This window comes from Ylistrum balloti, unplaced genomic scaffold (genome assembly GCF_031769215.1).
Source record: "Ylistrum balloti isolate Yb309-2 unplaced genomic scaffold, AGI_CSIRO_Ybal_v1 Utg369740, whole genome shotgun sequence".
NCBI classification, from domain to species: domain Eukaryota; kingdom Metazoa; phylum Mollusca; class Bivalvia; order Pectinida; family Pectinidae; genus Ylistrum; species Ylistrum balloti.
Genome location: NW_026781950.1, coordinates 1970172 through 1987291, shown reverse-complemented (window position 1 = coordinate 1987291; position 17120 = coordinate 1970172). Strand labels below are relative to the sequence as shown.

General features: G+C 31.2%; 1 protein-coding gene across 1 annotated transcript in view; it reads right to left on the bottom strand.

Annotated features, from left to right (window-relative positions):
- Positions 1-17120, bottom strand: part of LOC132543126 (potassium/sodium hyperpolarization-activated cyclic nucleotide-gated channel 3-like) — a 78593-nt gene that overhangs the window by 5761 nt on the left and 55712 nt on the right. The window contains exons 3-6 of the mRNA XM_060206588.1: positions 14004-14167; positions 6956-7162; positions 4482-4579; positions 319-468 (exon numbers count right to left, since the gene is read on the bottom strand). Coding sequence (XP_060062571.1) covers positions 319-468; positions 4482-4579; positions 6956-7162; positions 14004-14167 — 619 coding nt within the window. The remainder of the gene's footprint in view (positions 1-318; positions 469-4481; positions 4580-6955; positions 7163-14003; positions 14168-17120) is intronic.

The window sequence follows — 17120 nt, the reverse complement described above, 5'->3', positions numbered from 1 at the left end:
CTTATTTTAATGCCTTTATAGTACACTGTAGGTAGTAATAACAGTAATGAAGTAAAACATGAAATAGTGATTATGATTTATTTTGTATGGGAAAGAAATTACTGCGCAAATTCAAAAAGTAATAAGCAGTACTAACTTGATATTATGAATTTAAGTTGAATATGCATGGAACTATCTACTTGCTTATGAGTCAGAGAGTTTGTGAAAAGATGATGAAACCTAGTAAATGGACAAAATATTCCGCGAAGGATGTCATATATACATTTAAGGCGTAACGTATTAAAAGGTATGTCGCAAAATAGAGTGACCAATACAAACCTTCAGCCCCTCTATAGATACCCAGCAATCGTCAGGATAGTCCTGCAGCATTGGTATAAGGAATTGGAGACAGCCATTCCAATGTCCCAGAAGAAACATTAGGCAAAGCAAGTTAAAAATCCGCATGAACTTCCCTGCAAATGCTAAAAACTGCAAAAAACAAATCAAAGAACTGAATAGGAAACTTGATTTATTATACAGATACTCAAATGTTTCCTGGATTTCCTTGCACGTCTGATATAACAACAAAAGAAGAATATCATTGTGAAGTAGTAGAAACATCAAAAATATATTTGAATACCAGAAAAAATTCCTGAAAATACCAACAATATAGATTATGTTTCAATACAACAATACATTAAACGAAATCTACACCATTATCCATTGAATTAGCTGCACCGAATTAATACTAGTAAGGATTTTTTTAATGCGATTTCTCGCTACGATAGTATTTATTGTCTTCAATTGATAATAACGAGTATCAAACAAACTTTATAAACATACTTTAAAGAATATGTCACAGTTAGATTTTATCTCATTGTGACCATATATCTATTCATCTGTGATAGTTCATTTTATAAGCATAGTGAAAACCATGATCGTAAACATTGCTGATATTCAAAAAGCAATGCCAACTTTAATTTGATTTAAATCAGATAAATATTCAAAACAAGAAAATCTGAAAAGTGAAAAAAAAAGAAAAGGAAGATTAGTTTAAAACATCCGTCAATATGAACAAACACAAATAATTCGAGTAAAATGACGACATACGTCAAATATTTCAACCAATTTCAGATTTTGTGGTCTGCGCCAAGGCTAGAAATCGGAAAATATGAATGGCCTTTAAATAATAATAAGATGGGAAGAGGTTAAATAGATGATGCTATGATACAAATAGTACTGATATAAAATTGGAAATGGTCTATAGTGGTTGGACAATAGGCTACATATACTTATGTCCGAGGGAGGGAAGTGGATTATCAAATATGTGCGTTGTTATATATTTTTTTAAATACAGTGCTAAAATAATGATATGCAATGAAATCAATAAAGTTAGAGTTTGAGATAATAAGTATTGCACAGAGGGTTGGATATATATGGGGTATTAATAACGAACAAAAATCCGCAAACTAAAATATCGAAATCTGTCATATATGTTTCGAGTATAAAGCAAACAATAAGAAACGTTTACAATTACATGTAAGAAGAAAACTGAAAATATAATGCACAACGTACATAAATGGAAAAGTAGTTTGGCAAATACAGACAACGATATATTAAATTGTATACAGAAAATCCCTAAAGAATAAAGAAATAGTGTAGATATTAATAGTATAATATTATAGTATAATATTAGTAATACACATACACTAGTGTGTATACACCAGTAATAATTTAAACAAGATTTATAATTATGTTGTCTCAATCATAGTTGCCTGCTAGGCTTTCATTTTGTCAAGTGTGTGAATAATTTTCTTAAATATACACCTACACAAATATGTGTTCTAGACAGTTATTCATCTACAATAAATTATAATTTCTACACGAAATTCCCGATTTTATTATGCTAAATTGTAACATTGTGTCAAGCAGCTTAGTATGAAATGAATTAATCGTATTTGTTTTTACATTAATAAACAGCAACGCTGTTTGTAAAATTGATATAAAATTATCGTATGGAGCATACAACAGTTTGAAATAAGAGATGTTAAGAATTTACCAGCCAATCTTTGTTTTAGATGGTATTACATTCAACGCAGGGGAACATGTTAAGAAATCAGGTTTATTTCTTTGTAAGTAAGTATATGGGAGAATATAATTCGTTAATGGAGATGTCAGATTGAAATTTAAAACAAAATCATGGTCTAGTTTCTCACTCTGAAACACATGACAAACATGATCTGATCTAGGTATATTAAACTGCTTTTGTATATTTCTATATGTAAACAGTCTTGCTAAAAAACCGACTACAGTTTTTATGCAAACTTTACTATGACTATGACAATACTGAAATAGCACAAGAAAACGAATTTCTATCGCCTAAAATCTTTTATTTGATTCTAAAAATTACATGTGCAGAGAAATTTATGTGATGGTATAATTTTTGTTGCGTAAAGAGTCTGAAGCAACTACGCTACGGTGAAAAACAGCTAGTAAAAAGTGCACCATAGTGATAAAAGCTATCATGATATATGCGTTTAAGGAGGCCAATGAACGACATGGGACAAATCTATCTATCAGGTAAAATTTGCAAACAATTATACATATTGTATATCATCTCCTTGACCATATGTAAGTCGAGCATGTTGCTCAATAAGTTATCAAGAATAAATGAAGTCAATTATCATCATTATTATTACTATTATAAGGTTCGCTTGTCATCATGTCAATGGAAAAAGGAGGCATACTTTCGTAATATGCTTCTTTTTTTTCTATTTACCAGTATACAATCACAACTTGCTTCCTATAAAAAATAATTTCTTCTGAAGTTAATGAAATACATGGATTTTACTTTATTGAAAGTTGTTTAAGGCTATTGTGTTCTGAGCACTGTATTTTACGATATATCACTGTTTCACCACTATAGTCGTAATTCCGTTTTTAACATATGTAAGGTGATTTAACGATAGTTTATGCCACTTTAATACAATAAATTATTGAACTGAACATGTTGTAGACCATATGCATTTACTATAACAATGGAAATATCTATTTATATTTAACACTAATTTTGATTGTAATCTGCAAGATATATCGAATTTTTGAGTGGTTATAATTAAGTATTTATGTGATGAATGATGTGTATTTCAGCAAGTAAATAATAAATTGCAAGCCAACAATTCAAATACCTCGCTGTCTCGTGCAGCTATGTCAGCAGGGGTAAGTGCTAAGAGTAACGGCGTAATGCAAGCAATGTTAATAATAGTGGCCAATTAAATCGCAGCTACCATGTAAAGCATAGATGAATTGGCCAATAAATCACTCCTACTGAAAAGCACTCACCCCAGGTCGTCTGCGACGTCCGCACATAGCGAAACAGGGGCTTCCTTCAAACTGATGGGAAAACAAACGTCTTAATGGCATAGCATGCTTAATAAGAAGCATTTTAGAAACAATACACTTACTAACAAAACGTTAGTTATGATGGAAATCGTAATGATATTAACTTTAGAATTTTTGCATAACTTCATGCAAAGAACTGGAGCAGAAAGGGTTCATGTATATATTAACAAGATTAATTTCTGTAGCACATCAATGGCTCACAATATTATAATTGACACAAAAATTGTTAACAGGAAACACAGCTGAACATATTAAATTCTACGGGTCTAAGCATGTGAACAGATTCATGTTTTGTTATTAAATCGATACCAAGACAAAGAAACAATAACAAACTAGAAATCATGCGCAAAATAGTTAACAAAGAGACAATGAAGACACAATGTGGGTTAAATCATGCATGCCGAAAAGTGTTAAAAGTGCTATAGAGAGCTCGATTTAGTGGTTTAGAAATACAAAAGTATAAGCAGATAATTTAGCATAGCCACTTCCCTCCCTTGAGAACAAAAACAGTGAATATTCTGTGCTAATCCTATGATTTCTAAGTGCATATGTCTATATCAATTGAAAAAAAGAAGTGAAAGTGAGCAAGAGTAGATTCTATCAAAACATTGCTATAATGTCTGATTCATTTTGGTCGCATTCTGTTGCCTTAATTGTTTCTACTTCGGCATTACCACAAAGAACACTAGAGTGATATTATACATATACCGTACATTTTTTGCCATATGCTAGAATGAAGATAGAAAAAAGAATGACGGAAAAATGTAAAGAAAAAATAACAAACATAAGTTTAGAAACTAAATATACGATATAGTTAACATATTAAAACGTTAAATTAAAAGATAGAAAGAAGGCTAGAGAGATGTTTGATAACGAGAACGGAGTTATCTACTTTACTTTCTTCGGATTAAAATTGAAAGAAGGAAACATATATTTCATTAATGTATAGCAACACTAACAAATATTTCAAACAAGGGACAACTAGCTTATAAATAAATTATACATATCAGAAATCAAAGCATTGTTGAAGTATAACCCAGGATTTCAATAGACCTGGACTAACTGGGTTGGTGATTGACGCCTGGGAGATTACATCTTACCTCCTCCCATTGCTGAACATAGCGCACGAGGCGGGAAAGCCGGAGAAGTCGAAGTAGACTTAGCAACTTAGCCAGACGCAGCATTCGGAGTGCTCTCCCTGGAACAAACCGATAAAGCATACCTTTGCACTGCATTAATAAAGTGACTGATATTACATTGTGAGTGTGTTCTATTTGTATATTATTACTAATACAAACACCATCAACGAATTTAAAGATATTAGTAACAAATGTAATCTATACAAACATAATACGGGAAAAATAACGATTAATCATGTATTATAAGGAATAAAATAAGATAACGAAAAGAAGGTATTGAATAGTTTTGATGGGTAAAATAGATAACAGTAAAGTACCAAATACTAAAAGGTATGTTTTACAATGAATTTTGCTTTTCGTAATATATTGCCGATTTGGGTTTTTGATTAAAAGGACCAATAAACTATCTTATATAGATACATATATCAGTACTAGTTGTCCTGTAGATATCGTTCGACAAATAAACAATAATTCTTTTTTGTAGATTCGTCATTGAGTTGATAATTATACAAATCCAATGGAAATGTCTATTTCTAAAATCACAATTGTAGGAACTGCATTGTTTTGCATGTCTCTTCTACTTGACACAAAGGGTTAACGAACTGACAGTAATTCACATTTGGAACATCGTGGTCCATATTGACGAATCAATGAAAATGCAATGCACAGTTCATGTACATATTGATGTATTGTTCAGAACGTTTATCAAGTAGATACTATCTATAAAAGAAAGTGACGTTTAGTTGTATGAAACGAAATGAAATTTGCTGAACAGTGCATTTTACTATAGATATATATTTGTACAGCGCATAACTGCCAAGCATGTCTGAAAGCTGATTTTTCATAAAAAAAAAAAACCATGTCGATTCTAGCATTATGTCAGTTTGCAATTACTCTATTTTGTCATAATATGTTGTCATATCTTATTCTTCTATGTTTGGCCAAAAGTACCATTTGTACGTAATGTCATGCTTTTACCAAAATTGGTACTTGGATTCAGTTATCTGCTGCATCAAATTGTATATGTACATGCTTAGAAATATATGATAACTTTGACCATCATACAAATAGCCAACTTATGACCTTGAACTAATGTAAAGTGATTTTACATGTTCAATGGACTTACCATGAACAATATAATGAGATAATATTTGATGCAGAATACTAAAAAAAAAAAAAAAAAAATGAGAAGAAAAAAAGGAATGACAAAAATACAGCCAACATACGGTTGATAAGAATGGCACGTAAAGCATGCAGAACAAGGACGGACCAACACAGATCATAACAAAACAAATATTGAAACATAACAAATGGAAGGAGACATTAATTAAATATACATCAAAGGAAATTAATTCTGATTTCATCGCTTAACCAAACATCTCGATTGTTTTTTACAAAACGAAACAGATCTGTAATGGCCCAGTAAATAAAGTTAAAAAAACATAAATAAATGTGTTATATTATTGGTAAATAAAACAAATTATAAGAAAAAACATAACATGTAATAAAATAAATAAAATGAGGAAAACATGATGAAACTGTAAGGCGACCATTCTCACATTTGCATATTGACTTCCGTTGACCTTTCTGAGAGGAAGAAACAGTAAAGTTATGAAGCAAAGCGTACATATGTATATACAGGTAAACAGGACACCACTGGATTATATACAGGTATGTAAGTGCAAGACGTGACAGGTGAAAGTGCAAGCTGGGACTGTGATACCAACTCAGAATTCACAATTATTTTTATAGTAAGTACATGGTGTTGTCTCCGATTACTTTGAATATCAACATTACATTTACAATGTTTTTATTACTGAGCATGCTTTGCATCGGGTGTTTTCTATATATACTTGTGTGTCTTGATAGCATAACATACAATTTCTCTGTTGTCGTGTGATTGGGTTTTTTCCTAGTGAGAACTATAGTGAGAGAAGCTTAATAAACTAAGGTCTATACTAATGATTCATCAGTGAAATATATTTGACAAACAACTATAATTATGGTCACCTGTTCAACAAGACAAGTGAATAACAGGGACAGTTGGCATTTATTGTCTTTTTAGTATCATTTTACTTGCTTAATATTGTTAGTTCTGAATTCTATAGATATCTTAATATTACGATCAGTCATGCATTGAAGGACTATCAACTGATATCACTTTGAAGCAGCAGCAGCAGCATCCAAGAAAAAAATCAAGCTTGCGTTGGTTAGCAGTGACACTTGCAGCAGGCAGCAGGCACTTGATAGTGCTCGCAAAGACAAACATATCGAAAGATAATTTTTGTAAAAGTATATGCCCATTGACAGCAAGCCACGCCCCACCCACGAAATGAAAACGGTCAAGTGGAAAAAGATTAAACAGGAATGAAATGCAAATGAATATTCTGTTTCAACTCGGCGTCGTTTAATAGATAAAATACGAGAATGATCACCTTGCCAGTATGGCGATGGGCCCATTGAAGCAGTCGTACCTGCGTGGAAAAGCTGGTTGAAGTCTGCCTCTGCATCCCACATAAGAAAAATATAGTCCATTGGAATGGAACTTATCAAATCAAGGAAAAACCAGGATTTGACGTAATGTCTTGCAATTAATTTTGGATCTAATATGATTTCATCGGCGAAGTCATTTAATATCACACCTGCAAAAAACAAAGCAAAAACAGAAGTTAAGGAATGGAATCTTTCAGAGTGACATACAAACACATTTTGATCATTAATTCTGAATTAGAAACTTTAAGAATAATAACGAAGTATATGAACAATCAACATATCTGATACATACATGTACATGTATAACAAGAGCAGAAAAAAGCTGATAAAGAAAGCAAAACTCTAATTCAACTTCACAACATGTGCATAATGCAGTTGATGTGTTTATCATTATGTCGGTGCATTTCGACAAATATGTTCTTTGACATAGACTGGTTGGTTTAAAAGTAGTTAGATAAACAGCAATGGAATACAACAACAATATAAAAACAGAACAAAACTTAAATTTAAGTCCTTATATAATAGTATGTATTAATCACGCAATTAAAAAACATTTGCAATATAAAAATACAGTATATATTTAAAGCAAGAAAGACAAATAAGAAAACAGAAAGGGTCATTAATGCTCAATTTCATAATGGCAAATGATTTTTAAAATTACACCAAAATTATTAAAAACTCATTTTTCAATTATATATACTAGTATTATATTTAGTTCTATACGTACAAAAGATAAATGGATATATATTAATCATTTCGATAGTTTATATTAAATGTCAATACAACATATACAGCACAGCCTGCAGTCATAAAGCAACTACACGCAAATGAAAAAAAGGAAAAGCACTTAATAACATACTTGAAGATCGATCTCTTAATCTTTTCATTTCTTTAACAATTATGGATTTTTTCAGACAAATCTAATCATCATATTCATAACGATACATGTTACATGTGTAAATGAAACGTATATTTGTACATATTTTTTTTTTATATTTATCGGTAAAAAAAATGATCAGAATTACAGTTATACATGTGCATCGGAACGAACATCATTATCAAGACTATTTTCATATAAAAGTATGAACCCAACATTGGTGAACCGGACAGCTCTGTAAACTGGAAAGGTATCAATTTCTTTTATTAACAGCAATTTCGTTACACATCTGTTCTGATTTTTTTTCATACATAAAACTCTGTTTCAACTCTAACATGAAACGCAATTTGATTTTCTCATATGAAATAAAACAGTTATATGTTATTGATGTAACTTATTTATCCCTTTCAAGCTTGCTCTCGTGCTAATTAACTTGTGTGTGATGGACATGTATATCCAACAGAACTCTACATCATTCAGTGGGTAGAAAGTCGAGATTCCTTGTACTTGTCGATTGAACATTTTTTCGCCCTTCCCCGAATATGTACAACGAAACAAAAACAATACAAAACTAGAAAAAAAAAAGAAGAAGAAGAAAAAAAATTTAAAAAAAAATGAGTACAGAAACTTTTAAAGGGAGATTATTGAAAGGAACAGTAAAAAAACAGTAAACCGTAGAATGTAAGCGGATTGAGTGCTATCAGGTGCAGATACCAAGATAGCAACGAGAATTAAAACAATGTACTGACATTTTATGTCTCCAATTCCGACGTTATTGATAGTGACGTCGTAATAATTCTAAAATTGGACAGATTGATCGGCGCATCCTTTGGGAATATCATTATCACAGAAAGTGAAGTGAGAGACGGGAGAAAATTTATTCAATTAGAAAAAAAAAACATTATCATTTACATATTTGTTGGTCGATTACTGCACAATATGTTAAAGTTGCAACAGAGTTTATTTTCTATGACAATTGATCTGGTAAGCATTATATGAAATAAAAACAACAATCTATAGACTATCATATCAACATAATTCACACTAAGTACTACAGTCATATAACCATATCACACTACTATAGTACTACATGTTCATTAGAACGTACAAGATTGGTGTTACTTTGATTGCTAAACAGGCGGTACCTACACCTGTGACTACGTTCTAATAGGAAGGAACTATCTATACGTCCATCTACATAAGTTAATAGTAACATTTTCCTTGAAGCAATTTGTGTTATATTGTTAGTTTTTACAGTTGAAAAAGCATTAAGCTCTAGCAAATTAATTTTCTCTCACGGAACATGATGCAGCTTGTTTTCAAATTGTATATTTTTGTCATTATTTTCAAATGTTCTTGGTAAATGTGAAATATATATCATATACCAAAGAATGCATTAATGAACATATTCAAAATGTCACATGAATCTTTATTCATTCAAAAACGTGGCGTGGTTCCAAATATACACATAAACTAGATGTTGAATTTATTGAAACATGGAGCTAGTGAATCTTCCAATCTAGATTTTGACATTTCATTCTAACAACTTTTCGCAGTCTTCTCTCAGTTCTAAAAGTTGCAGTTTTGAGAGAGAATTTGATGTATGATACAGCTGTTTGATGCAGTTTACTTCATTGTGTGGTTCTACTGTGTCTAACTAGAAATTTGCATTGAAGGCGTTATTCATTTGTGTGACTTTGTACAATCTTATATTATCATTTTTTTCAATCAGAGAAGTAGTCAATTATCCAATGAATCATGTAGATATAATAACAAAAAAGATAAAATTTGAAACAATTGTTGGAATCGAGTAAAGGTAAAAGGAAAATAATCATTAATAATTGTGAAAAATTATCACATCAGTAAAACATGAAAACCAGCATATTACATGTACATTATAATAACGAATAAAAGAGTTCATCTTTTCAATAATAATACAAAAGAAGAAGAAAAAGCAATAAGGATGGTAAAAGAAAATAGCAAAGTTCAATATCAGATTATGTTTGATGACATTTGGCTTTAAGGACACATAGTATTCGGTTAAGATCACGTGTTCATCATATTATGAATGATCCGGAATATATAAACTATGAAATTGTGCTTCCTTTTACGACATTACAAACACTACGATGTTAGTGTCATTCGTGAATTATCTACAGTACTGTTAAAACCTGTTAATTAACAATCCAGTATGTGTCTAGCTACTTTCTAGTAGATTTTGTTAAATGCACCACAAAATGCAGATTTTGAATGTTCCGTAATTCACGTCACCTTGCCAAACTTTAAAGTGAATTGGACTGTTGGTATAGTGTAAATATGAGCAATCTTGTGAAAATACCTATATGTATAACTTACTGTTGACGTTTTCTTGGTCGTCATGGCTGATTTGGAAACCTGATTTTAAACGTTACGTAAAATGACCAAACATGTTGAGGTAAACATTGCAGGTACACTTTTTAGGGAAAAACAAACGGTTGGACTAAAATCAGGTTAATAATTAATCATATTTGCTAATATTGAGTTAGTTAGGAAATTTTGAATAAAATAATATACTTCAAAAGATAATACCAATTTATCAAGATAGAAATAGACAATTCTCTTTCTGTTTGGTAACATTAGTATTATACTTAATGGATAATCAGTGCATATGAACGGTATTATTCTCAACCTATTTGCTAAAAAAATGAATACCTTTAAGGTTGTCATTTTGATTGGTAATATTTCGCATTATTTATTAGAATGCATTCATTACAAAAAAATGAAGAAAGAATGAAAGATATATTTTTTCACGTGATGCTATACATTTACAACGCAAAAATACGACCGATCGCCAAAAACAACCTTCAAGGTATCGAATATTGTGTTGACTTATGTATGGTTTACCTTTTTGTTCTTTAAAACAATTAACATATTGTATGAAATATTGTTGTTTCTATTGTCGTTATAGGTACTTACAAGTTTGCTACCATTCAGATCATTTTGTTTTTTAAATAAGATATATATTCTATCAATTCCATCACGGTTCATACTTAGAAAATCAAATAGATGTATTGCATATTGGTCACATGTTTTCTTATGTTGATTTTTATCCTTGTTTCTGATATTTCATACAAAAACTTGATTTCGTTTATTGCTGATAATGGAAACTATATATGCAGCTCTATTGATACCTGAATACACAAACATCATTGTAATTAGATCCATTAGAAAATAACCATACATGCCAACCACGAACACATTATATTGATTGCGTATACTTAGCTATATACATATGTAAGCAGTTGACAGTAATTTTGTCAAGCTATCATCATTTGCGAAAAGTAGTAACCCGTAGTCAATTGCTTTATGTAACAGAAACAATTACACACCCTTATGTGTATTGGTGTGTACAGTACTGATATACGTTAGTATGTATTCAGGCATATACTAACACAATTTGTTCATGAGATCGACTTCATTTTGTGTTAGATTCCTTAAAATTACAATTCCAAATTGTAATTAGATTGAACAGTTAAAAAATCAAACTGAAATATAAACACAATTTTACAGCTACCTAAAACACATAACGGAGCTATTGTGTGTTGTCTGGTCTGAATCAAAACGAAATGTCAACGGAATCTTAATACGGAACGAAACGAAGTGAATGAAAGGATGATATAGAAAAACATACTAATTCATGCATGACGGGAATTGCCCAAGTATATTAGCACTAAGGACAGCGACTAGCTGCTTCAGACGTGCACTGTTTATTTCCGGGCGCTTGTTAGTAGTCTCAAAGCATGTTTATTTTCACCAAAAACCAGTTCTAAATGCTGTAATGTCTTGAAATGTGTTTTTCTCTCTAGACATATGTTTAAAGTGTCTTTTTTAGTACCGTCGATGCAAGATACATATAGCAAATATTTATTGAAGTTTATTCATCGTATGTACTAATCTAGTATAGCACAATGATGAACATCAAAGCAAAAGCAAATGCATACGGATATATACATGTATATAAATGACAATGTAGTTTATATCAAAACATCCACCGCACTGGACACTGAGCAACTTAAAACGACAACAGCATGCCTCAGTAACCTTATTGCTGACGTATGTACATGTTGCTGTTGTTTTACCATTGTACACTAGTTTTCAAATCGAGTGTTTCAGGTATCAGTGTATGTTACTAATAAAAGAATGTTATTCTTCCTTATAATGGTACAGATTTTACTATTTACTTCCATTATTGAAACATGAACCAAGTTACCAATCATAAATCTTTCGTTATGTATAAATCAGAAGGCTATGTATATTGCCAAAATGTGGTCAGGAAGAAATATGTAGGTTGTTTCTCCAGACAGTATATTTCATTAACTGATACAAAAGTAGAAATACCATATAATTTGTAGCAAACGAAATGGTACCATACGTTCATTGTGACTGGTTTGATGCATACTAAATGTTTGAATTAAAGTGTTTTTCTCTTCTTGATTTGATTTGTTTTTTATTTTTGTTTTTGTTTTTTTGTTTTTGTTTTTTTTTATGATTATTTTTTTAAATTTCGTTTTTGTTTAATATTCATCATTATTAAATTTCTTGACAATGCTTATGACACAGATATTTCATATTAAATTTTCATATTCTAACAGTTTTATTTATACATGTACAATTGGCTTTGTGATTTTTCGTTATTTATTTTTCTCCTAGAACAAAAGAAATACAAAGCATACAGTTTACATGAATGAGCGTAACGTACTGATGCACCCTGTAACACTGAAACACCACGTCACAATACCAGCCCGTATTATAGACATCAGATCATTGCATACATCACATACAATGTACGTGAGTAAAAGCGTATGCATATATAAGGTCATCTGATTAAGATGCGGTTATCGTGATCGCCAAAATGAATTTGTAATATTTCTGTTAATGATTTATCATATTTTAGAGTAAACGGTAGAGCTAAATAAGGTAAAGCAGAGGTCACGTGGGTGTAGTGTTGCAAAGCTTGTGCACCTGACTACCAAATATAGACTTCTTACCATTTGAAAAAGTCTGCTGTTGGGTATCTTTCAGATATATTGACTGAATATAACCCCCGTCGTCACATATACCTGATGATGCACGTTTGAAGCATTTAGTCACATGTCTTTTCTATTTTACTGGCACAACCTACCCCTAGGGACTAGGCACCATACTGACTGGCTCAAAGCTGAACGAAATGTGATAATGGTTTCGGTCTAACTTAAAGTTGACCTTACAGTGATTGGTGATTTGAAATTCAATTTTGGTGAATATAAACATGTGTTATTTCACAAAATAAAATAAAAAAATACTTCGGTGCATTAAAACGTCAATACTGTGAAGCCAGTCAAAATGGTTCATAATAGAAGTGAATAAAGACAAAAAAACTAGGGGCAGACAACCAGTTAGTGATATAAAGAAATTAAAGTTGAAAGAAGTGATTCAGCACCTATCAATAGTTACCGCTCACATATCAGTTTCACACTATTTTCCTATCCAATAATGCTGAGTATCAAAAATAGTTTTGTGTGATATGGCTCATTTTAATAACAACTCCTTGTCCTGATAAATTGTCTTTAGAAGTAGCATTTCTCTTTATTTTTCATTTTTTTTGCCTGTAAAACGATATCACTTAATCTCATACCTTAAGCTAAAATTCTTAAAATTTTTGAAGATTTTTGTACATGTATGTAATACGATTTAATTTACTGAAAAAGTACGTATTGTGTTCTGTAGGTTGTAGTTAAATTCAGAATGAACTAAAGCTAAAATGTATATCGTATATAAATATAAATATGTATATAAGCCTTAAAATACAATATCTGATTTTAATATATTGCGACATTACAACAAATAGAATATAATTGCAGACACGATATACCAACATAAGTAATATTTGCAATTTACTAAAACATTTTCTTACTACAAACTTTTTTTTTTGCTAAAGCAAGAGCTAATAATAATTATCAGTTGAATATTTACCAATAAAATATATTTCTTTTTGTTTTTTCAAAGCGAACATCAATCGTGAAATATTTGAATAACTAATTGGCTGGAAGGTTCACACGTTCATGCTAATTAACTTAAATATGAAATTTACTCACCCGTTCTAAAATTGATAACGATATCTAGAAAGAAGACTGTATCAGATATACAATTGAACACGATCCAGTGAGTGCTCAAATCGTCGTTGAAAAACGATATGGCAACCGGAAGTATGATGAGATTGGCGATGAGAAGAACTAACATAAATAGATCCCAATAAAATCTGAAACAGAAAATAAAACAACGTTAGTTTATGATTTACATTTAATTGATTTTATTACTTATTTATTTAACAATAAAGGTGTCGTTTTAGGTTTGCAATTCACAATATAATGTGTTACTTTGGTTTTTGCCAAGATCTTTAGAAAAGACAGATTTTGCAAATAAGAAAAGGACAAACTTGTCTATTCACAATACTCATAAATTTTCAGTATTTGGTGACCCTGTATATCTTGTCATGGTCATTCAAAGAAAAAGCGATGAAGATAGAGTTAGAGCTGTTTCGGATTATGTGTTTTGTGCTATCAACAAGTGCAGTAGTGCTCGCAAGACTGGTAAAAATACTTTGTGTTTGACATGGTTTGCGTAGTGTATCTTAAGGCGCTGAAATTAACACTATGAATTTTGTCATCACTGGGCCATTAGTAAAATGGTATCGGCAGTTTTAGCGTTTTCCATTTGATATCATCTGTGTAATTAATATTTTTCCAGAATACAAGTTGTTCTTTGAATATTAGTAGTGTTTTGTAATTTTCATTCAGTATTATCGGTAATGTCTCCCTCGATATCTTCGGAACATAGAATGTTAAACTATTGGAAGGGACGTAATATGTTCGGAATGTTACCAGTTCTTCGAACACAACCCAATACCCTTGGGTGTGTCAAGTTAAATGCAATTACATGTAATCCTGGGCGTACTGTAGACCTACGGATTGCCAAAATATGAAAAATATTTTTTATAGAATTGGTGCCTTTTGAACCTTCAATGTTGCAATAACTGATAATTTTACATTGCCGGTATTATAGAAACATTTTGAATATGAAACGGACAGGTCCATCTTGATATTTCATTATGCTAGCACTTTGTATTTTGATTGTACCTAACCAGTACCAGGTGGTATGGAATGTAACATACATAATTGAGTGGTTAGTCGTGGCCGATATACGAGTTTGTACTTGGATGTTATCTGTATTTTCTTTGTCGTCACAAGAACTTAACTCTGGTAATGTTGGTACATTGTAATAAGCATTGATATCAATGGTTATAAAAGAGTGTTGCAATCGTATCATAATGATCATCAAGTATCTCCATTATAATGTTTTAAACCAGTAAATTAGATTAGATATCACATAACAGTAGTGCTTTGTATCAAAAGCTATTGTACTCAACATTTAGTGTAATACTTACATCGCACTGAGCATTTATACGCATCAGTGCATTCTGTCTAGTTTTGAGTATCAAAACACACTACACATAACACTAATTTACAGTGCTTCTAGCAGATTCCATCAGTGTTAACAATACTTTGCTATTACGTTTGGTAACCACACTGATATTTCAATCATATTTGACCATTCTTCTGTATCTACATCTAAATTATGTTGATTAAGAATTCTGTAAAATCCCACTCGCCATTAATTTGTGATTGACATATATTTCTTCTGAATAGTTTTGACCTACATACGGTGATGATGTGGTTTTATGTTCCAAATCTTATGATTAACATGTTACAGTGACCGGAAGTAACATGATCTGTCTTAGCAACGCGAAAAACTATTTTCCAGGAACAAGAACGAAACCATGTGGCTCTTCTTTTGCACAGCTCCATATTGATTGTATGATCAACCCAATAACAAATTAGACCTAAGATATTTCTTTTGGAATTCGATACAGACAGGTCTGTCACGTGCAACCAATGATCCGGGCGTTTATTGTCAATTACATTTCTAGGTCAACTGCCATCATGCTGGTTGTCTTTCCAGGCGAGGAACCGAACACGTGCACTTCGACTGCTTCCCGTTTTTGTACAAATATTTCAGACCAGAAAAAAATTCATAGAATTTGAAACGTTATATTATACACATTTTGCGGTTTCAGGAAATCTGTTATAAACTATTTGGAATTCTTTGAATTAACCGAGTGATGTACACAAATACATAATATCACTTGATCTATGATATCGATCAAGAAAGCAAAGCGTATTTCATACATTGAACCGACACCAAATGCGATTTTACTTCCAATGATATTCCTCGCCTCTATGTACTCATAATGCCGTGTGCAATTATTTAGAAAATCCCCATAATTACTTAACTAAACCAGAAAACAAAGTCAATCATGAGAGAAATCGCTGACGCCATGTTAAAACATGTGATACATTTTGACGCCACTAAGTGCATTCCAGTACAGTATCATTTGATTATTTCACGATAAACACATTTGTCAATTATCATGCGCGTTACCTTTAACATATCTTTCCAACAATCTTTCAACTTTGATTACTCAGACACATGTTATTTTTTTTTTTTTGGAAAAGTATCCGTTACCACATCATTCCAAATAATGTTTCAAAAAAATAATTAACGAAAAGGTCAATGATGCTATGTAAGACTTCCTTATTGCGCCAAAAAAGGTAATATATGATAATTTTTTAATTGTTTCTGTAAGAATACGTAAGCGATTTTAATGCATTGATGATTCATTGGGTTGGTAGTGTAAAAACAGTAACCAAAAACACTCGGACTTTTGGAGAACACTTTTTCTAGGTAGACCTAATGGCAACATAGCTGTAGATCACGCCTTCTTATTCATAATGGAAATATTTGCCCCGCGTATTCAGTTATGAAGTAGACACTAATATTTACTTGATGCTATGCGCGTTTAATACCATTTTTGTTGTTGTTTCAAGAAGATTTCTGTTTCGAAAAATACATACATTCATATTTATATATATACCATTTTATAAAACTATAAGAAAAATGAAATCAACAGCAATTTTCTGATTTTCGTAAAAAAATACACTGCAAGATTTCAGTAAACCGCGAAAATATAACCCAAGGAAAACCCAACTTTTACATTAAGGGTATTTAAAAGTTGTTTATACAGCTGTGCAATGCATGCTATCTCTATTCTTTATTGATTTTTTCATTGATTTTTCTAAACCAATTATTTCCCT